This window comes from Lytechinus variegatus, chromosome 7 (assembly GCF_018143015.1).
Source record: "Lytechinus variegatus isolate NC3 chromosome 7, Lvar_3.0, whole genome shotgun sequence".
Taxonomy (NCBI): domain Eukaryota; kingdom Metazoa; phylum Echinodermata; class Echinoidea; order Temnopleuroida; family Toxopneustidae; genus Lytechinus; species Lytechinus variegatus.
The window spans coordinates 14,583,412-14,607,846 of NC_054746.1; the positions used below are offsets into that span (position 1 = coordinate 14,583,412).

General features: G+C 36.2%; 1 protein-coding gene across 1 annotated transcript; it reads left to right on the forward strand.

Annotated features, from left to right (window-relative positions):
- The first annotated feature begins 3,180 nt into the window (after positions 1-3,180).
- Positions 3,181-24,435, forward strand: LOC121418521 (BTB/POZ domain-containing protein KCTD3-like). The gene is made up of 14 exons (XM_041612432.1): positions 3,181-3,388; positions 5,661-5,714; positions 6,322-6,367; positions 7,004-7,136; positions 7,699-7,779; positions 8,688-8,852; positions 10,339-10,623; positions 11,420-11,623; positions 14,027-14,143; positions 14,699-14,869; positions 21,004-21,159; positions 21,906-22,002; positions 22,498-22,688; positions 23,014-24,435. The coding sequence occupies exons 1-14, from the start codon at positions 3,333-3,335 to the stop codon at positions 23,349-23,351; spliced, it is 2,094 nt and encodes a 697-aa protein (XP_041468366.1). The 5' UTR covers positions 3,181-3,332; the 3' UTR covers positions 23,352-24,435.

Genomic DNA, 24,435 nt, shown 5'->3' on the forward strand with positions numbered 1-24,435 from the left:
TAATGCCATTTAAAGAATAATTGACCCCCAAAACGAGTTTTATAACTTCACCTTTGATTTTTTTTTCACCAAGCCGCTCGCTCATTATACTCTCTCCTGAAAAATAAAGGCTAAATATACATTTTGCCATAATAAGAAGTCATTTCAAATTTTTTTTTGTTGATAGTCTTAAGGTGAAAATATCACCAAAGTGCCCATTTTGACGTATGAGTTTCATTTTTTGGCTTTACCCCCAAACGAAAATTCGTTTGGCCGCCCTTGCCTTCCCATCCTCATAACAATTGAACGGCAAGTGTCCACCACCCCCCCCCCCCCTTGCCTCTGCCTCTGCTTTCCCGGTTTTCATTTTTCGGATTAACGAACCTTATTTTGTTTTCGGATTAACGAACCTTATTTTGTTTTCGGATTAACGAACCTTATTTCGTTTTCGGATTAACGAACCTTCGGAATTACGAACCTTATTTTATTTTCGGATTAACGAACCTTCGGAATTACGAACCTTATTTCTTTTTCGGATTAACGAACCTTCGGAATTACGAACCTTATTTCGTTTTCGGATTAACGAACCTTCGGAATTACGAACCTTATTTCGTTTTCGGATTAACGAACCTTCGGAACAACGAACCCTATTTCGTTTTCGGATTATCGAACCTTCGGAACAACGAACCTTATTTCGTTTTCGGATTATCGAACCTTCGGAATAACGAACCGTCGGAATAACGCCACAAATGTTCGGATTAACGAACCCTTTTTCGTTTTCGGATTAACGAACATCGAGGTATAGGCAGTTTACGTGTTTCGGAATTACGAACCTTCGGAATAAAGAACCTTCGGAATTACGAAGCTTCGGAATTACGAAGTGTAACCACCCAATCAGGCTAAGCATTTAGCTCGTTTACGTTTCCCCTTATTTTGTTCCTCTCGAATTGTTTCTTTCCTCGCTGTATGTTTCAGCACTTAAAAACAAATATGGGGCGTTCGTCTCTGCCCCCACCCTCTGTAGCGCTGACGTGATACAAATGGAACTGCCTATAGATTAAGATACACTTATTATTTAAGGTTTAAACAATTGCTTTTATCAAAATTCGGGTGATGTCTGTTAAGTTAGGTAAGCTTTTGTATTTTCGAGATCATCATGGAAAGGAAAAAAGGTATTTGTAACATGTTTAATAATCCACCAGATAATTTGAAACATATACCCCATGCATCACTCCACTTATTGATTTATATTACCCCCACCCGGCGTTTCCTTTTTTTACTCTTGACAAAATCACAAGAGGTGGTCGCCCCCTCTCCCTACTTCCCTGCAGCTTTGCTTCGGCTTTGTCACAACTCTTTTAAAACTCTTAAGAGTTTTTCTTTTCTCTCTCTCTTTCTCATCTCTGCTTCAAATACCCCCATCTTTCCCAACAGTGATTAGATTAGATTAGATTTAAACTGCATTTCATTCTTTTCCGTTCAACAAAATAAACCAAATACAATCTAATGAACAATACAAAATTTATTCAAAATAACACAAACAGTTCAATGATATTACATAAAAATATCAAAGAAATAGTAAACAGGAACTGAAGTGAGCTTCAATTATTTTAGATATAAAAAGTAAATGCATGGAACAGAACGAAGGAACTTGCCAAGAAAAGCTGCGGCACTGAAAGGCAAGCCCCTATAACCTGACTTACAAAACTATATACCGTGGTTCTAAAAAGTTAGTGAACCCACCAGAAAATGAACAGTGTTTATAAGTTTTGCTTTGTTTAAGATATTTAAGTCAGGTGATAAAATATTACATTCAATCAAGTTGGTTTCTCTTCGCTCGCTGAAAATTTTAGTGTTGCTCTCTCCATTCAACACTCGGCATGAAGGAATGCGTTTTTAGTGGGGTTCACTGACTTTTAACACTTATTTATACAATATTGCAGACGAATGGAATCGGGATTGAAACAAGTAATCTACAGAATATCAGAGTAAAGCGATTAAGCAACTACAAAATTGAGAGACTGAGTAAATTTAATAATAATTGCAATGATAATAGGCCTAATAATAATAATCATAATAATAACAATAATACTGAAATAAAATTATAATAAAAACAAATAAGGAAAAAGTAGAGGCAAATGAAAGAGGGAGGGATGGTGTAACTGCAAGTAAAAAGTGAAAAGAGGAACATGGAAGGGGTATAGGTCGTTATACATGTAGTATCATTATCAAACTGGTTATGAGACGAAATGGTCACAGACGAAATTGTGATTAGACGAAGTGATGATTGCATCAAATGGTTATTGGACCAAATGTTTGTTAGACGAAATGTTGATGGACGGAATGTGACATTAGACTGAATGAAAGTAGGCCATGCGCTGAGTGGACGAGTGGGAGTAGACGAATTGGCAATTTACGAATTCAGCATTTACTGTTACTTTGACCTCTCTTTAGACGGATTAAACCAAATCAATCGATACCAGATTTCTTACTAGTCATTGAGAAGAACCAGCATAAAAAATTGCATTTTTTACTACTCCACTTCGTCTTTTAGGTTCTCATTCTAATCCTATATAATTATCATCTACAACCAGTTCATCTACTCACCATTTGATCTTATCACCAGTTAGCCCATTTACAATTTTATCTATTTTCACGTGAAGCTATATTTGGTTTAGTATCAATCAACTCGGTCTATCACCACTGGCCTACAGATGGGCCAGTAAGGCCCACGGACATCCCAAAAGTTTCAGGAAAACGGAAAGGAAAGGAAAAAGGACTAAGATATACGAGTTTCGGAATATTATTTGATTATGTAAAAATCTATCACAAACTTAGATATTTGAATTTGAAAAAGTATCATTTTTGCTCACTTGCAGCTATTTTTTTTTTTTAAATAGAAACTTTGCTCCTTAAGGGGCTCTATACGGCATGTACCTCTATGGGCCCCTTATTTTAAAAAAGTTTATCCATTTTCTTTTGTTGTTTTTTACATATCTCTATGGTTGAACTACTCTTCTCTGAACTCTGGTTGTGCTAGCTGCTATGCTGCCATTAGACAGCTGGCAGCCGTCTGTTTCGAGGATTTTGTATTTTTTATTTTTATTTTTTTAATAAGTATTTGGTGAGTAAAGACAACAGAGTTCAGCTGAACAACCAACATAACAAAGACCGAATCTTTTGGTTTATGCTGCCATCTACGTTAGTGATCCACGCCCAAGAAAGACAAGTGAAGTTGTCATTATGAATCAGATTGGAAACTGACGTAATTTAGTGTACAAAACAAAAATAAGTTTGAGATAAAAGTCGATTCGGGACGAAACTTCGACATTCCCAGACGAGATCGAGCAGCCATGAATGGGATGTTGGGGTCGGGTGATCTCATCAAATTGAATGTTGGTGGTACGCGGTGAGTATCTACTTATTTTTGCTTCGGTCCCACATGTATGTATTACATGTCGTTAAGTTTAAGTTAAAGCATGTAAAGTTAAAATTTATACAATCCCAACACAAGTGAAGTGGATGTCAATGTGGGCCAAATAACACGCCAACTTGTGGGCAGGTTATCACGAATAATTTTAGGATGTTGCATAGACTCTTACAGAGAATGATAACGATTTTTAGGCAATAGTTTATTAAACTAGCCCCTGATTCCTGAAAAAAATAAATGAATTATTGTCTTGCACCAGACAATCCATTTTTTCGGGGCTAAGGTTACTTTAATTTTAAACTAACTTAAGTGCCTAAATCGGTAACATTCTCTGTGTAGAGTATATGCAAAATCATAAAATTATATATAATAATCTGCCCACAATTTGGCATGCTATATTTTAATTTTTTATTAGCTTTTCTGCAAAGCCAATATTTTTTGTTAAGTCTAAAATGTCTTTTCACAAAATGAAATTAGTATCATAAAGCCATCAATATTTGTTGGATAAATTTTTCTATTTTAATTGCAATGTTTATTTTCACATATCTTAATATTTCATAAAATCTTGAAATGTATCGCCATGTTTTGCAACCACAATGCAACAGCCCCCACCCTTCATTTGACATAGCGCGTCGCTTGTTCAAAAGTCGATGCGTGCGAGCGCCGCTGAATTGGGCCACACCGCATGCAATATATGCAACCCAGAAGTTGCAGGGGCCATTCACATCACACTCGGACCCCATGTCGAATGAAAGCATGCAGCAAGCATGTCGTCAACTTGATTTCTGTGCAAATTCAATGTAGATTTTTTCAGTTTCTTTATTGATTGAAGAGAGGATCCTAAATTAGCGTGATGTGCCAACCCTTGTATTTTGCTGACTGTGAAATTACCTTGAAATTACCTTGATGGCCACATCTCACTGTCTTCACAACGAGGGTGTACAGATGAGTGTGGCAGGGTTAAGGAGGCTCTTAGAGCCCATTTAAAAACCAACTTTTGATAATTGTGTCTTAAATTGCAGGAGTGTTGGTGCCTCAACTGTGGACTGTGGGAGTTTACTCCATTGATTGACAATCCTTTGGCTAAAGAAGTGTTTCCTTATATCCTTAGAGCTTAGAACAAAACCACAGATTTCTTAATTTTTAGCACATTTTTCGGCAATCCTGCTTTTTAAATTTGAGCTAAGCCGCCTTGTGCTCTGGAAATATGGCACAGAATCCACATTTTAATTTTACTTTTTATAGGGGACTTTGGAGTTGATATTTGGACTTACATGTGGTGAGTGATAGTGCCCTTGTATATACCGGTAACAAGAGGTTTTGTGTGTGTTTTGGGTAATTGACTGCTGGCTTGAGAATTATTTTTGCCATGTTGAATATCGGCACATTACTCTAAAAATGATTAAAAACACTTATTATTTGTCTTTCATTATAATCTTGATTATATTTGTGTTCAGCAGAATGCTAATAATAGAATAATAATAGACAGTTCTTGTATAGCGCATAACACATTATAAATAACGTCTCTATGCGCTTCCAAAGGACTTGGATATTATTACCCTGGCTTTAGCCCCGCAGCCTTTTACAGCGCTGTGGCATTTCAAGGAACAAATTCCTGCCAGGTACCCATTCAACTCACCTGGGTTGAGTGCAGCACAATGTGGATAAATTTCTTGCTGAAGGAAACTACGCCATGGCTGGGATTTGAACCCACGACCCTCTGTTTCAAAGTCCGGAGGCTAATCCACTGGGCCACAACGCTCCACACTATGTTCAGAATGCTAAAAAACTATTATTTTTACTTGACATAAGTTGTAAGGCCCTCTATTCTTGGAATGAATATAATAATTGAAAGAAATCAAATTTTGTTTTGCCCCAATTCATATGATGAAAAACTGTCATCATAAACTGACTGTGCCAGAAAAAAATCAAGCATTTATCATTTAGATCAAGAGAAATAACACAAAAATTTTGTTCCAAATATTGCCATTCTTATTTCAGCAGACAAAGGTTTTGTGTGCATGTGTCAGTATATGTGATTTTAGTGTACAATTGCAAAAGGATATCACATTTCTATGAAAGAGGATTTTAATAACACAAGCTTTTAAAATCACCAGCTTCAGCAATCAAGGTAATTTCTTTCATCCCCCAAAATGTTGGTGACTAGTTTCCGTTTTTGTATGTAAATGTCAAATGTTGTTATCTGTAGAAATCAATGCCGTAAAATCGAATCCCTTTATGTCTTTGACAGGTTCTCTACATCTCGACAGACCTTGACTTGGATCCCAGATTCATTTTTTTCTAGGTAAGTTTACTTGGTTACAGTAAAAATGTTTGTAAATTATCAGCCTGAGAATGGAGACTACTGAATTGTTAAATGGATTTTGTTAAAGGAAAGTAGTCTCAAGATTTGTTTAATTAATTAAATAAGTAGTTTATTAATTTCTTCTCCTTCTCCTCTTCCCCTTTTCTTCTTTTTTAAAATTATTTTGTCTCTCTCCCATTCTCCTCTTACTCTTCCTTTGTTTTCATGGTTATTATCCTTTCTTCATCATCATCTGCTTCCCATCTTCTTTTCTTTTTGTCCTTCTTCATGATTAAACTTGAATGATACACTCTACTTCTTGCTCTAAATAATAATTTGCTTAAAATGACAAATTCCCTTAAGTTTCATGGACATTATGTAAAGGAAAAATACGAATTTTAGTGTACTGCCAGCTGTGTTGAAAGACTGTTGTCTATTTTTGAATTAGATATTTGTGCAAATAGTTCCCCAAAATAGTAGTTTTTCAGGTTGAAGTGAATGTACTCTCTTATTTACAGGGAGCCCCATTTTCAATCACTGGGTTGCTATGTAACATGTTTTATGTCAGTCATTACAATTTAATGTCTTTGTTTGTTGTTATTTTTAGCCTACTTAGTGGAAGAATATCATCAGTCAAAGATGAAACCGGAGCAGTAAGTAATCCATCAGTGATTAGTCTCAAAATTATCTCTTTTTTTTTGAAGAATTTTCATTTGACAAATTTAAAGGAAAAAATCATTATTCATGTGTACATTCTTTAGATCTCCAAAAGAGTTGCATTTTCAGTTGCAAATAAATGTTTTACTTGGAATCTGCATATGTGTGAAAAATGCTTGTGAAAATAAAATTAATCATTCCGTGAAGTGAAAGTCGGCATGAATCTATCCTCAGAAATTAAAAAGAAATCTTGTCAGGGATCATTGGGCCTACAATGTACATGTAGTTTCGATATAGAATCTAGATGGAAGCATTATTTTTAAATCTCATTATAGTAAATATGGTGTATTTCTGAATTAAAAAAAAATAAGATCTTTGGTTGAATTGATCATTTGTGGTAACATGCCATGAATTGAAAGTTTTGAATCATTTATCAAGGGTTGCAGAATTGTGGCATTTGACTTTTAATTAAGAAAACAAGTATGATTGATATATAAAGGTACAAGTTTAAACATTTATGTAGCATCATTAGAATGTGCAGTATATTAAATCATGACTTCCATCTATTTCCCCCTTCTCCCTTGTCTTCATTACTCTATTTATCCCTCCTTTTTAAATTTTACTTATTTCAGATATTCATTGATAGAGACCCCAGCTTCTTTGTGCCTATCTTGAATTATTTGAGGACCAAGGAGCTCAATATCAAAGGCTTTGATATACAGGCACTCAAACACGAGGCTGAATTCTATGGCATATCACCATTGGGTAAGAGAATATCTTTATTGTATATTTACTTGTAAGGGTGCACAAAAGATGAATACTTTTTTAAATGGATATATATAACTTTTTTTATGTAGTCCATAAATTATGTCATTGTTATTAATAAAAAAAATTTAACATTTAATCTGAATCATAAGATTTTCTCTAGGGTTATTACATATATTAAGGATTTTAATCGAGTTTGTTTTAAGATTACAATAAAGTAAAATGAATGAATCTAATTCAAATATATGAATAAATAAAATGAGATGCAAGACTTATTTCTTGAATGTGACAAGATTGTTTTATTTAATTCATGTTACCACTTTCTTCTCTTAGGCTCTTGTAAGCAACATAATATTAATGATAGCCTTATTTTTCTATTTAGCAAAAATCTTCAAAGGATCATTTTTGTTTTCAAAAGAGTCATAAATCTTTTACATGGACATTAAATATAAATTGGGACTTAGACTTCTCATTTTTTGAAGAATGGGCATCTGGTACTGGTACAATATTTTCATTGAATATGAGCATTATTAATTTCATTTTTTTTTCTCATTCCAAACAGTAAAAAAGCTGACATTATGCGAGGAACTTGACCGGTCGTCTTGCGGCAGTGTACTGTTTCATGGCTTTCTTCCCCCATCTCGTAAGTGATGATGATGATGATGGTGATGATGATGGTGGTGATGATGATGATGGTGGTGATTATGTTGGTGGTGGTGGTGATGATGATGGTAATGGTGATTATGGTGATGGTGGTGGTGGTGATGATAATGATGATGATAGGGATGGTGATGATGATGATGGTGGTGATTATAATGATGGTGGTGATTATAATGATGATGGTGGTGATTATGATGATGGTGGTGGTGGTGGTGGTGGTGATGATTATGGTGGTGGTGATGATGATGATGATGATGATGATGATGATGGTGGTGATTATGTTGATGGTGGCGGAGGTGATGATGATGATGATAGGGATGACAATGACAATGAATATGATGTTGATGATGATGGTGATGATTAAGATGACGACGCAAAGAAGAAGAAAAAGATGATTACAATAACAGCACCAACCACTGTAACAATATTTATTCTTGAAAATTATGATTAAATTGTTTCCATCCAAGTCTCTATTGCAGAATCAAATGGTAAATTATGATACCCAGGATGATTATTGTTTTTGTGGTGGAGAGAAAAAATTCTCAGAAATAGTAGGCATTCGAGTCTAGGATTGGGATAATGTACAATTCCCTTTATCATGTATAATTAGCTCTCTGAAAATCAAATTTTACAGGCAAGCCAGAATCTGATTACCAGTTTTATGGGATGTCTAGGGAAGCATCTAGAGACATTTTCTATGTATCAAGAGATTTTTACAAGTAAAATACTGTTCATTATCTTTGAAATGCTAGTTCTTGCTTGTTTTCATCTTATATTCCTACAGACTTACCCAATCTATCTGGGACTGTTTGAAGCAAGAAATTATAATTATGGCCTTTATAATGTTCCATTTTGTCTATTTTTCATTTTGTTTTCTCTTTTGACATGCAGCTTTCCCTGTCAGACATGACTTGATAGATCAACAGAGGTATAGCTTCGCTAGCGAGGCGGAGCTCAGAACAAGACCCGGCTCCAGAGGGGGTTCAGGACGGGATCAACGGCCAGCCTCGGCGATTGATATCAGACATTCCAAGCATGATCTAGATATACCACTAGGTAGGACAGGGGAGCATTTCATGATGACTTGTATGATAGCACATGCACAATTTGTGTAACAAATTTGCTATAAGCCAATCAGATTGGAGGATTTCAGTAGCTTTTAACTGTTATAACAAATTTGTTATTAAAACAAGTTTTTATGAATCGGGTCCCAAGGAGAGCATTTCTTGAGACATACAGACTATTGCACATCCTTGCATCTGATTCGCTGAGGGTAAATTAGTAGGTGAAAGTCACTGACAAACCTTTGAATGAAACGCTCTCCAGGGGAATAGTTCATGAATTGATTAGTGGGTGATTTACACTAATAATTGTTATAAACTACTGAAATTATGGAATCTGATTTAGGGACAGTGATTTTCCGCGATCGCGGAAAACGGACGGAATTCACGGAATCGGCTGTTTGAAACGGAAAGTGGCTTTTCAAATGGAAAATACGGAAAACACGTTTTTTCTCAAAAAAGCAACAGAAATCAATCTCAAATCCTCTACAAAATACTAATATCAACTGAAAAAACACAATCTCACTTTGCAACAACAATCATGACAATCAACACATCGTAACTACACTCGAGCCTCTCCATCACTCGATCGTATCCAAATTAGTTTACACTTACGTCCACATAGAAGGCAGAATCCGGCCGTGTGTTGCTGCCCTCTGCGTTCGGTCATAATATAATGATCACGGTGATTCATCAAATCCAAAATGGCGGATAGTCGGAAGTCGTCGACTGCTCAAAACGATGTCCGAAAAGTCCCCAAATCAGCAATAAAATCCCATTTAACAATAAAATAATGCTAATAATATGAAAGGTGAGAATATATTAATGTTGATTATGTTTCCCTAATTTTTATTTTAGCTCGAATCTCTTCGATTAAAATGGATTTTAAAGCGATGTTAGTACATTGGTAGATGCAAATTTTGAGCAGCGCTAGCATTTTGACATCGCTACTCGTTGCGTATTGGTTTTCTATGTAAACGGAATTGTCAATTTTTCTTGTACACAAAGTCTATGGGGAAACGGAATTTCCGTTTCCAGACATGCTGAAACGGAATTTGAGATTTTCTGAAACGGAAAAGGCAATTTTTAGAAACGGAAAATCACTGTCCCTACTGATTGACTGAGAGATGATATGTCAATGGAAATCTGATTTTTTTTGGATCAATTTCATTTAGATATTATCCCTGGATGTTTAATCCTGGAACTTATCTCAAAATTTTAAACTCTGAGGGCAGCTCAGAAAATGCTGTATTTTTTAATATACCAATGATGGCACCTTCTTAGTGGCTTAAAACAGTCTAAATCTTCATAAGCAACAAATGTCGCTACAAATTTCATAATAACATAAGTAAAGCTTTTTCTAAACCGTCCTTAAAACCTTTTTAATTTTGAGATTTTATGTCCTCAGCAATGATATGCTGATACACCTGAAGTAGAATTTTTTTTGTGATGTATGTTTCTTTATCTATATTTTACTATAGATGCAAGCATTGATCCGCGCCGAGTGCTCATCGTCAGCGGCCACCACAACTGGATCGTGCTGGGCTATGCTCACTTCGTCTGTTGCTACCGCATCAAGGAGTCCACGGGATGGCATCTCGTCTTCCAGTCTCCCCACCTGGAGCAGACAGTGCACAGGGTCGCTCTTAACCCCAAGGTGGGTGGGGCAGCCCATACTGAGAACAGGGAGAAGATGGTTGCCGTGGCGTTTGGCAGCCAGATCAGGATGTGGAGCAGTAACGAAGGAGAGGAGAAAGTGGAAATCGGTAACCCTGTTTTTTTTTCTTCCAGGATATATTTGTAGATTTATGTTCTTGACTGGCAGATTGAGGAATTTTATTGTGGTTATGTTTTCTTGATAGTTCCATTTTTGGGCAATCTCTGTGAAGCTCCTTTTGGATAGTGTTTTTTTTAAAGCTCTTTGTAAGGCAGGCGCGACAAACCCGCTTGTCCAGGGCAAGTAGAAATGACATGTGGGCAAGCGTTTCTCAAAGTCAATTGCCCAATCAGGCAAGTGGTTGTTTTAAAAATGAAAAATAAAATGACAGTAAACTTCAATAAATTTTGGATAGATCATAATTATCGGCCAATTATTTCTCATACAATGTCAAACCAATTTGTGATGTGGTTTATGGTACACCATGTGGAGTGTTCTAGAAACAGTGGATAGAAGAAGAGAAGAAATGGATAGGCGAGAAAGTGGAGATTTGAGAGTAGAGTATTCTGTCTTGAAAGTAGTCCTGAAAAGGACTGTAAACCAGAAGGAATGGTAAGTGAGAACAGCTTGAGTAGTAGAGCTGATGAGGAGATGCTGGCTTAAGTCGGCGAGTAGAGATGATAAGTAGTAGAGAGACTTGACGTTCGGACAGGTTGACTGTCCGTCTTCAGGAGTGAGTGTTCGCTCGGCGTGCGAAGTCAGCTACATAGGGATATGTCTTTCTTTACAAGAAATAGTCACCAGACATGCGTAGATTTCCTGCATAACTTACAAAGAGCTTTATGAAACTGTCCCCTTTTGTTGATCAAATGAAATATATCTACTGCCTTTGTTTTGCTTGATAGGGACCTTTAACCTTGGTGTGAAGGTGGATAGCTTATTCTTCATTGGTAGTCAGCTCGTAGCAACCAGTCACGTTGGCAAGGTCGGGGTGTGGCATGCCCTGACACAGACATGGCAGGTTCAAGATGTCAATCCCATAGCCAGCTATGACACAGCAGGGTCTTTTCTGTTACTTGGATGTACAAATGGATCTATATACTACATAGGTGAGCATTTTTCAATTTTACAATATCTTATTCTTTAATAATAATAATAAACATTTCTTTTATAGTGCATATCATGTTACGATTATTACGTCTCTACGCACTTAGTTCCTAAGTGTCTTCTCTACATGTAATTGTTTTCTTACGTTTGTATGTTAGTGAGAAAGAGGTGGAGGTTATAGATTTTCTGTTCAATATTCTTGAAACTTTGTTAATCCTTTTAATCTTTGTAATCAAAGTTAAAGAAAAATACTAACTCTGGGATTTTTTTCTTTTTAATTTCATGTTGATTCTTAAAAATGGTATAGATGTGAGAGTTCATAGTGTAAAATACTTGATTAGAAGTGTCCAAGCAAAATAGAGACACAGACAGTATATTTATCCAGTGAAAATAGGATTTACTACTTTGTCTGTAAGAATATTCAAGGTATTCACTGCATTGATCTGTGTATACATATATATGGAGTGTGTCATAAAGAGAGGAGTGGTAGGGATCAGTGCACTGAATGTATGTATATGTTATGTGTCTGTGTATCGAGAGAGGTGGGGAAAATCAGTTATGTTTTAAAGGACAGGTCCACCCCAACAAAATGTTGGTTCGAATAAAAAGAGAAAAATCCAACAAGCACGACAACGTCCATACTAGACCAGCACGCAGCAGCGCCTCCGTTTTGCCTTCCCCGATGTCCTCCCCGCAAAGAAAAGTTGCACTAAATGTCACAAAAGCTCATGACTGGATCAAAACAATGCTGAATTACACCGCTTTAGAGCTAGAATTATGATCAGAAAATACAATTTCATTGCATAAATGTTAATTAAAACTATTCACACATGGGGAATCAGGAAGTGAATTTGTGATTATGGAGTGTGCCATGCGAATTCAAGAACCTGCGAGTATGTTTTGAAGATGCCAAGCACGAGAAATTTAATCCTGTGAAAATAACAGCGTTTACAGTATTCAGTTCAATTATTCATTTCCAGTTTGTTCTTATTTTTCATGTTTAGCTTTTCATCATTTCCAGTTGACTTTCAACCTGCTTCTCTATTCATTTCTTTCCCATTCAGATGTGTTCATCCATTACATTTTCATATCCGAATCTTTTGTTCAACATTCTTACTTTGTAATCACTCCAACATGTTATTCATCTCTTACATTTGTTATTTCATAGACTGATGGAGTGACAATGAAATTTATGTAGTTTTCAATTTCTAAAGGAGTACAAAAGAATATACAGGTGCACTCTACAGGTGCACATCACTTTTCAGTTTTCCTGTGAAAATGGCAGCATTACAGGCTGCCGTTTTCACAGGAAAACTGAAAAGTGATGTGTTTAAAATAGATAATTAGGAATATTACATGTACCAGTTTTATTTGATCACAAAATGTGGATATTAAAGAGAAATTCCAGTAGTTGCAGTAAACACTGATTTCATGAGAAAGTCTGTAAAACAAGGCTTAATTGTCAGTATATCATCGAGGATCTAGATCTGGTATAGTTACATTAACTGAACTTTGTGAAATCTTGAAATCTACGCTGAAAAATGTTCACACCGAAGATCCCCAACACAGATAAGCGCACGTGGGACAATGTATAATTATTGCTTAGAGCGTCGGGCCCGACGCTCTACCCGAATCCTGTGCTTATTTGCTGATTTCTCAGCAATTACACAATTTCTTCCAGAATCCTTTGGCACATGCGTTTTATTTATACAAACAGACACTTTGGTGGTCATTTCATTGGATTCTGTACAGACTCATTTTGATATCGTTACCAAAACTAGCATTTACCTTTAAGCACATGAAATACGTATCAAAGCCTAACTGTGTCATGTAACTCATATATGATGACAGTTTCAAAATGTGAATGATTCCCAGAATTTGACAGTTTTAAATCAACATTTTACACATTTCCACACACTTCCACTACCACTTTGCCAAAAAGATAAGATTAGTTTCATGGAATATATCTTTTTTTATGTTATGTGTCACAGTTGCAGCCACATGTGGCCAGTCTAGTAATAACCTCATCAGCAATGTATTATCACTTGTATTCCAGTATCTGATTTAATAAAGAGCCATAACATATATTTTCTTGTGTCCATGTGTATTTGTTGCTTGACTCTTTGAACCTGTGTATATAAAGACAACATTTGCATTATTTCTCCCTAATTTATCCCATCTTCCTTATCTTTTCCATTTTTCTGATTCTATGTGTGATGAGTGACTGAGCCCACCTTTTCCTTGTACAGTTTTAGCACTGATTAATAGATGGTTTTCCTCTACAATCAACACCAGCATTTCATAGAATGGGAACTATAATTTTTCTTGTTTCGTCAGGACTAGGTCCTTGGTTAAACATTGTGCATTGAACTGATATTGCTTCATGTTTTGTTTTCGTAATAAAGATATGCAAAAGTTTCCATTGAGAATAAAGGACAAGGATCTACTGGTTACCGAGTTATACAAGGACCCTGCCAATGATGCCGTCACAGCTCTCAGTGTGTACCTGACACCAAAAAGCAGTAAGTCATGTTTCCTTCATCATTACTCAAGGGAAAGTCAGGGAGAGTTTCATATGTCCCCTTTAAATGAATAACTAGATTTTAATTTGTCTTGAGGACAAATTAGGTGTCTGTCATTCTCATGGTCACGATCTAATTTTTGATCATTATAACTATGTCAATGCAGATCAATATGATCATCATGATAATAAACAGACTTTTATTAACGAAAGAACATGATTTTGGACTAAATGACCTTCCATTTTGGTTAAAAACTCTTTTTTCTCCAGGCCCTGGTCCCCCTATCTTTGGGGACAGATTTCCACCCATGCATATATCTACTCCAAAAGTTTTTTAAAATAGATTTTTCAATTATATGTTTGAAACATGTTTTTTATGGTGCTGTACAAAACCAATATGAAATATTCTTATTTGATTTGTTTTGTTCATTATTCAATCATCCATTATTGTGCAGCTTGAAGACATAGCCATTGGGTCAATAGATCTATCTCACCCTCTGAAAATAAAAGAATGAAATTAACAATTCAATGACGTTTACTTATATTTTTTATGTAGGTTTGAGTGGAAACTGGATTGAGATAGCATATGGGACTAGCTCTGGCAAGGTCCGAGTCATAGTCCAGCACCCAGAAACAGTCGGTCAAGGACCTCAGCTCTTCCAGACCTTCACCGTTCATCGAAATCCTATCACTAAAGTGATGCTCTCAGAGAAATACTTAGTTTCCGGTAAGTTAAATGTGTTCTCTCATTGAATGACTCTGGTAATTTTCTACATTATGAAAATTCACGCACTAGCAGAGCCACAAAGAATTACTAGATCTTTTAAGAACATGAAAAATTAAACTTTAGGACAGATCTAGGTCCACCTGTCTACCAGCAGTTCAAATGGTGTATAGTTAGGCCTACAACTTAAAAATCAATACATTTATTTATTTTATTTATTTATTTCGTTTTATTTATACAGGGTAGCCCCATCAGTAGTCATGTACTGTTTTCCAGGGGGCCCTGTAAACAAATGTTTACAATATAACAAACAAGCAAATTACAAAAGGAAAAACAAACAGAACATGCAAAATAATCAGAAGTGAATACATGGAAAAAAGATGATGGTACATAGGTACCATGTAGGGAAGTAACATTAATTCATCTAGATTTCAATCAGCATTACAATACAGGAAAAACAGCCCCCCCTACATTTTAATTATCTAAATTAAGGTTAATCAGTGTGATTGCTACTCAATGTGAATAGTACATACGCAAATTTACTAGTGGAAACAAAAGTATGCAAATCAACTATTTTCCATGAAATTAACAGAGAAACTCATAATTATTTCATATGTGACAATCTTTAACATGTGGTGCATGTAGTTAAGATACATGTAATTCATACAATATTAAAAAGCCTATATCTGTGCTTCACATACTGATATCTGCATGTTGCAGAGAGTGAAGGGGCTATTTCCTGGAAGTGCACCAATTCAAGTACATAGCCCATACATAGAACAATCTTTTCACTCATAAATCATGTCCTAAACATGAGAGTCCCTTTTAGTCCACCTCTTTTGGATCAATTACTGACTAATTGTTTTTAAGATTCTAAATCGATTGAACATTGAAGAAAAAAAGAGTAAACTTTGAGAGAAAATGGAGAGAGTGTACCGGTAATTCTATGGTAACTGCGACCATGATTTTAAATCTATACCTGTATTATTGATCCTTGAAGTGACTGTGATTGTGGTTATGTGTTCAGATTTCTTGGTACTTTTGACCAGTCTCGCAGGAGTATTGTGTTAATGAAAACATTTTGTCAAGAAAGTATGCGATATATCACATTGTTGTGTTGTTGGCTACTGTATGATTCTCTTTTGAAGTCTGGGTAGTGAATTTCACTTGAAATCAGATAAAGGAGTTACATTTTCTGTACATGCATATATCAACTTAATTGCCTTTGGTCATTCACATTTGTCTTTACAATTGAGACAGCATTTGTAAAGGGAACATTGACATAGATTGGTGTAGAGATTACTGCAAGGTAAAGGGTTTGTTAGGTCTATTTCATTTGTGTCCATTTCAGGAAGAGAAAGATGATGATAAAGCTCTTCCCATGCACATGTTCTCTTCTTTTGGTACTTTGTTAATCAAATCCTTTGTCTTTGATGAGTATTCCTTTGGAATTCCTTTCCAGAGAATGTAGTGTAGCCTTGACAGATAGCCCATCCAATGCACACCAATGTAATGTTTGCCAGTAGCCTAGTGGATTTTGTCTGACTCCAAGAGCACAGTGTGCTTTATGTCAGGGATTACTCTCATTCCAAGTGCATGAGAGACCTGAAGGTGTCTTAGATTGTAACAGAATGTTCTCCTAGTAGAATATGTCTATTACACCATGGGAGATTCTGTTCTGCACATTGCGATTATGAGAAACTATTTTTCCAACCTGGTGAGACCTGTCTATGTTAGTGGTGAGTTTTGACTGACTCTCAATGCACAGTATGTTCTATGAGGTATTCACACCTTCCCAAATTCCAGGGTCATACCTGCCTGCTCGCAGTAAGCTGGCCTAGCTGAGTTCTTAGGCTCACACTGCTGTTTTTGTACCTGATGGTTCATTGGTCGTCTGTCATGGCAGATACATCACAGGGTCAGATGATCTCTATCCCTGTTATTTAGAGATAATAGAGATAAAAACACATGCTATCAGCTATCAAGCTGTTTTTCAGCATGTCCATATGGAACATTCAAACAAACATAAACAGGTGTAATAAAAATCAGTACATCATTCAAAACAAAGGAAAACATCATTACAAAGAATAAGAATATAAAAAGACAGAATCACAAAATAGGAAAATATATAGCTAAAAAGGTAGCGGGTATACCTGAGAAAGCTCATGCTTCTGGTCTTTGGCCAGATGTCTCTTGAACTGCTCACCAAAGCAGATACATCGCAGAGTCGGTTGTTGTGATAACTACAACTCCTGCTGTTGCAGGATTTGTAGTTATCACCTTTCCTCTTTTCCTTGGAAGAGGAGCATCTGTCTTCTTGTCCATGCTTCCACTTCCCTTTATCAGAATCCATCCCTTCACCTTTGCTGTAGTTACTTCCCACTTCATTTGGAAGACCACCCCAGAGAGATTGTTTCAAACGTGAACAAATGATAATGGTTCTGCTCAAATCATTATCCTTAAACCTTCTGTAATGTTATTTTCCAAAGCCTCTATCAGGTTGACTGATGTTAAGTTTATTGTTTACTTATTGATGACTGTGTTTTAACCTTTAATGTAGAGGAATGAAACTGCCATATTGCCCATCAATTATAAAGAAATTCTAAACAGAAAAAATCATAAAAATGAAGCTGGTAATTGACTTGCTTTTAGTAAGAATTGAAAAATAATCTTGAAAGAAACAAAGAGTAAATCAATGAAACCTCAATACAAGTAATAAATGGCATCTATACCAAAATACCATTAAATATAAAGGATATAATAGGCCTAATGGCATATAAAAAAATCTTACAATATGGGAAGAGCAATCTCAGTTTGACATGTTTTCCATTATATCCTTCATTTTATCTTTAATCCTGCCACATACATGCTGGCTATTTATATGTTTAAAATTGTATTACTAGTACAGCAACCATTTTGTCCTCGTCGTGGCCTGGGTTATTGGCTTGTCAGAGTCAATGACCTGAAGTACTTCTTCCCTAGTAGTTCTAAGGATGACGTTCTAGCCATTTGTAAGTTGAGCAAGCTTGTAAAGCAGATGATGGTGGGATCCTGTAAGAAGGATGTCTTGTGTTAGAGTGTCTCTTCCTCTGTTAAAGCCGACAGAATATGAAGGATCCACCTTCAGAATTTGGGAAAATAATGAAACCAAAATGTGGTATACTTGTAAACCCTGATGACCCAAATGAAAATTTAAGCAAACCTTGATCAGATTAATCTTTAAGCACTTATCTCCTCAGGAATCTCTTCCATGTCACTTCTCGAAGTATAGGAGTGAGCCTTGAAGGTGACACCTGCTGAATGCTTCCTGTCATCCCCGGCATCGTCCTGGACAACATCCAAGAAATCATGGTTGTTGGTCTTTCCATGGCTGATCGGTCAACCTGATTATCATTGACTTTGCTGTGTTCACCTTGATCAGGCAATACAAGTTATAAATGGCATCTATAACAAAATGTGTTTTTAAATGAAAGGGCTAATGTATACCCAAAAAAAACATTACAGTATGGGATAGAGCAATCTCAGTTTGACATATTTTCCATGTTCTTTCTCTTTTAACCCTGCCACATTCCTTCTGATATTTTGTTTGTGTGAATATGTATCACAACAACCAGTGAGGAGAGACTTTAAACAGACATAATTTTTTTATGTACATTACTGTTTCCCTTCAAAATTTGTTATCATGCCCTCTCTAGTGCATCCAATTGATTGGATTAAAATAATATAAACAAAGAACATACAAATATAGATGAATTGAATTGTAACAAACACTAAAACAGAAAAGGATATGAAATGTAAAAACAAGAAACAATTGATATAGCAAGATGGCATCAATCTGAGGTCAAAGTTCAGGTGAATTTCACCCATGACCTTTTCCATAGACCTGCTCAAATTGAATGGAATTCAACTTGCTATTGATATTCTATTGACAAGAAAAATGTCTTCAACTATTTAGATTAATCTGCCTTTAGAAGTAATGGAAGCAATGACCTATGACATCCTAAGCAAACCTTGATCGTGGAAATCTATAAGCGCTTATATCCTCTGGAAATTCTTTCTTGTCACTTGGAGTGCTGAAGGGAGCCTTGAAAGTCTGCATTCCTATTTTCATCCTGGTTGTTCTCAATATGGTCAGGGTCATGGAGGACCTCCTCTCGGTTAGTTTTGAATACGTCCCAACCATTGGTAAGTTGGGCACGCTTGAAGGAAAATTAGAGGGCAAGTATCATTGAAAAAATTAATTTCATGTTAATTAAGGTCAGGAAATTTCGTATCCGGAGAAAAGAATAACTCACGGAGGCCTTGAAGTCATTAATTTTTTGGGCCTGATTCTTATCTTTTTAAGGATTTGTAAAAACCTTTCCCCCCCCTCACATGCTGCTACTATTATTGTTATTTTTACCTAAAGTTCTCCTTGTTTCACCATTTACGGTGCTCTTTCTCGTGAATTGGTTTGATGGTGGGGGAGGTACCAAATGATTCCCGCCTTGTAGTGATGGTGGATGGTGTGGCACCCCATGAATGTTGCCTTGCAGTAACGGTGATGGGCGTGGTTTCTCATGATTCCCACCTTGTGTTGATGGTGGTGCACGTGGTACACTATGATTCCTGCCTTGCATAAACAGTGGTGTGCATGATAGTCCATTATTCCCACCACTCATGGAGGCCTCGAAGTCATCAATTTTTGGCTTGGGATTCTTTTAAACATTATTTAAAGAATATGTAAAAGGCCTCCCCCCCATGTGACACACTACTTCTGTTATCTTTACCTGAAGTTCTCCTTGTTTCACAATTTATGGTGCTCCTTCTCGTATTGGTTTGATGGTGGAAGCGGTTCCAGATGATTCCCAGTTTGTCGTATTGATGGGAGTGGTACCCTATGATTTTCACCTTGCAACAATTGCATAAACCTTTAAACCCAAAAGGCAACCCTAAGCAAACCTTGATCGGGGAAATCAAAAAGTGCTTATATCCTCCGGGATCTCCTCTGTGTCACTCGGAGTGCAGGAGGGAGCCTTGAATGTGACGCCCTCATCCCTGGCATCGTCCTGGTTGTTCTCAACATGATCAGGGTCATTGACCTTGATGTCATTGGCCTGATTGGATTCATTGACCTGGAGGACCTCTTCATGAATGGTTTTGATTTCCACGTCCCAACTGTTGATAAGCTTAATGGTTTTAGAAAAAATAATACAATATGGGATAGAGCCATCTCGAGTTTGACATATTTTCCATGTTCCTTTCTGTGTCTTTTTACTCCTTCCACATATGTATTTGTATCAAAATGTACAACCATTTAGAGTCTTAAAACACAAAATATTCATTTCTATTATTTAATCCTTGAGTATTGGTTTATTGTAAATTTTGTTTCTTTCAAGATTTGTTATCATTCCTTATACAGTATATGTGTTATACTCTGTTTTGGTTGGATTAAAGTAACTGAAACAAAGAACAAACAAATATATAAACTATTAGAGCATATTTATAAACGCATGTGAAATAATGTCAATACATGTCAGGTAGCATGATACTACATGCTCCTGGAAATTAAGTAAACAAACATCAAAACATAAATGTAAACAATTGACAGTAAATACTTTCACAGAGTTCATCTCATACTTTATCAAATATTACTACATATTGTTTCCTTTGCAATTAAAGTGATTGGTTAACATTGGTTTGACTTTTAAAAAATCTGAGCTAGAAAGTCACACTTGTCACCTGTGTCTGTGATATGTTACAAAAATGAAGCCCAGAAAAAATTGCGTTCAAAAATAATAATTTAGTGCTTCAAATATTGAAATATAAAGTGACCGGAAACACCATCTTAATTTCATCCCATACACTAATGTGTACTATTTAGGCGTCTATAAGACGCAGGCCTATTTACAAAATCTGGGTTTGCCTTGTAGTTTTAGCTTTTCATTCTCAATAATGGTTGTTTTCAGGGTTTTTTATTAGTTCTAATAATTGCACTTGTACACATGTTTCATCTTGGTTTGAGACTTTTTAAATCGGCTGCTCACAAAGTTAAACAATACCTTTAAGTTATTACAAGTTCATGAAAATTAACTAAATCATAAACAACTGACAGTACAAACATTAAAGCAATTCCTCTTCTGCTCTATCCCAACTAGTCTGTTCTGAGTACAACCACGCCCGTACGTGGACAGTGACCCGGTTCAGAGGGATGATCTCTACTCAACCTGGGTCGACTCCTTTGGCTTCCTTTAAAGTATTGTCTCTGGAGGACTCAGAGCCATATCCTTGCCATCAGGTTGGCAATGATATTGGTAAGTAAACACGATAAGTTTAAGTATATAAGCATTTATTGTTGTTTGAAAGAAAATACATTTTCCTCCGGTTATGAGTATATACAGCATATACATGTACAAAACAGAGATGGCCTAAAATCTGAGGGTTTTTTATTACAATAACCGAATGTATAAGGTCTCTTTGGGGAGATTTCTTTTTCTTTGTTAATTCTAAGAGAGTTCCAAGTTGGCCAGTGAGCACCATTTTCTTGATGAACTTTACTTTTTTTGTGGGGGGGGATGTAGGAACTATATGATTTTTAAAAAAAAGTACCTCTTGAATCAATTACCTGTGTTGCCATTCAAGGATCCAAATACCTGCTAAGATCCAACCATAAAAAAAACTCCAAATATTCTAGTTGTGACATCATCACCAAATTGTTAATGAGCTCACAGAGGGACAATGTACACTTGGCACACTTGTATGTTGCCCCTCAGTGGATATGATCATTTTAGTTGTAAATATGACCAATTGTTTGTCTCAATAAATGGTATAAACTTAATGAACGTGGAAACCACCATGCCCTGTTCACCATAGTACTTTTCTCTTCTTTAATATGTGCACAATACTACCATTAATGGATGCTAGAACACCATTCGAAACGATTAGAGCTAGTTTGGGCTTGTTTCGGGCTCAATTTTGCAAAATACTTTTCTTACTCAATTTGGGCCAATTTAAGTTTACACTATTATCTTAGTTTTATTTTCTCCCATTTGTCATAAAGGGCCATTTGGAGAGAGGGATGATCAACAAGTGTTTGTTCAGAAGGTAGTCCCAGATACCGACCAAGTCTATGTTAGACTATCGTCTACTGGGCAGAGGTGAGAATAGGTGGATTGATTGAATGAAAATGAATGGAGAATATCGAAAAATGGGAGGAGGATAATTGGAGCAAGGAGAAAAAGAATGAATAAAGAGATAATGTAAGAAATATATTCACAACAAGTAACATAAATAAGAGTTCAAATAATGGTCTTTATGCCATGAAATTTAAAATTTTCCACACCCTTCCCCAGGGGCTTGGACACTTTACCTTGCAAGGACCAGGCTGTGTACTTTTCTCTTTTTCAGTTTTGTGTGTCTTTGTTTCGAGCGGATGATGATACGAATGAACTTTAATTGGATGAGAAACATATTAAAAAAGGAGAAATCGTTTAGAAGACTGTGTGAGGAGAAAAAGGGAATTAAGTTTTGAATTAATCTGCTGTAACCCAGTAGGCAAGTATTTGATTAATGTTAATTACTTCGTAACACTTGATGTATATACATGTAAATTATTCATGAATATTTTCTATCACATTTTCCTCTTTTCTTAGGGTGTGTCAAATCAGATCAGTAGACGGCAGCAGCATCTCGTCATTTTGCGTCCACGAGTGCGAGGGGTCAAGTAGAATGGGGTCACGACCTCGGAGGTATCTCTTTACAGGTCATGCCAACGGTGGAGTACAGATGTGGGATCTGACCACTGCCATGGACATATTCAACAAGAATGAAAAAGTAGAAAAGAGTAAGTAAATAATGTACTCCTGTGTTATTTCATCAATAGTTATATTGATTGTATTCAATTTTCGGACATGAAATTTCAAGTATTCTTTGTCTTTTTTTTCATCTGTACGCGAGTTCATTATTCTTGAATTTTAATTTAAATTCCTAACTTTCAAACCTAATTTCCAATCCTTTTTTTTATACTCTTATCTTTTTTCCAAATATGATTGTTAGAATTTGATTATGAAGTCAATCTAGAGCTGTTTGCAAGGGTTTTCTTGTGACTGTATTCCTTGCAATAATGCAGCAACATGAACTATAATCAGAATTTTTATGTCTTTTTCCAGGTTCAGCAGAAGGTCTTCCCGGTGGGCCCACTGAAGAGGAGCTTATCAAGCTACTCGGAGGGTGTGATGTGAGTGCCTCCCGCTGCACCACACCCTCCATGAGCCCCGCCTCCTCCCAGCTCATCCCCCTCCTACGCACCACCCAGCTCCGAGCTTCCAGCACCACGCTTCGCCAACCGAGCATGGAGGAGATCCATCCTAGAGGAGCGGAGGGGGGCCAGGATGAGGGAAGCGATGGAGATCATCCACCGATGCACAGGGATGGGGTCGGTGGCCTTGCTGAAGCGTGGAAGGAGAGTAGTTCACATACGACACCTCATAAAATTTCTCATTGTTGATACCTGTGGATATACAGATTAAATCTGTCCATAGTATCATTTTAATTCTACTCTTAAAGGCGTAAAGTTGCATGAAACCTCAGTCGATAGATTATGGTTTCACAATCGTGACGTGGGATCGAGTCCCAGTTGGTGGGCTATTAATGTCCTGTATAAGGGACAGGTGTTAATAAATTATTCTTTCTTGCCTTTGCACACTCCTGGAAGCTGTAATTTGGCTCTTTCATCATCATCATGTGGGGAATGAATTATTGTCTGATGACTAGAGAGGTGCCTTTTCTAGGGGTTTTTTGGTGATACTTAAAATGCAGATTTCTTAGAAATAACTTATTTATAAACTTGAGGAATGTTGCAATATCTATGTAGGTAACTTGGGCCCTGCAACTGTAACATCAAGAAATACAATCAATCTCTGCAATTGATTCTAACTTCTTGTAGTACATAATTTTATATATGTCAGAGATAGGATAGCAAGTTGAGCTCTTTGTGAGTGACAAATTTTGTTTCTCAAGACAGTCACACAACTGTGTCTGCCCCTAGTCATACAATTTAAAACTAATGTATAATTTGTCAAAATACAGGGCGATGGTTTGTCTGCTTCATTTATATGCTGCATTTCACATGATTAAGTCTATGTCAGTTGATTTTACATCGTTGTTTTATCTTTTTATTTAATATGACCTCTTGTTATGTCACAAACAGGTGTGAATTACTGTGAGATTTTACAATAAAAATAGAATTTATGAGAATGGTAAATGTGAAAGTTGATAGCAACTTTTGTGGTTTACTCTAGAGAGGTGTCCAATAATTAATTTTAGAATCATATTGATTTCAACTGGGGCTGAATGTGTTCTCCAACATCCAAAAGGCATAATTCTGTATCCAAGCACATTTGCAAAGCCTGGAATACTCCCCAGGGAGTTGATGACTAGGCTAATGATACATAGGAAAGTGCTTACATGTGTACAATGTATGCTGTATCCATCTTATAAATAACCAGATTATTTTATTAAGTGTATGCTCAAATACATGTTGATAAATTTCATTTTTATATTTTTGTATTGATTTGTATTTATTGCTATTT

Excerpts from the sequence above, each read along its gene's own strand:
- LOC121418521 (XM_041612432.1), top strand. The coding sequence starts at position 3,333 with ATGAATGGGATGTTGGGGTCGGGTGATCTCATCAAATTGAATGTTGGT. Across the intron at positions 3,389-5,660 it reads TTGAATGTTGGTGGTACGCG|GTTCTCTACATCTCGACAGA; the intron begins GTGAGTATCTAC and ends TGTCTTTGACAG. Across the intron at positions 14,144-14,698 it reads GTACCTGACACCAAAAAGCA|GTTTGAGTGGAAACTGGATT; the intron begins GTAAGTCATGTT and ends TTTTTTATGTAG.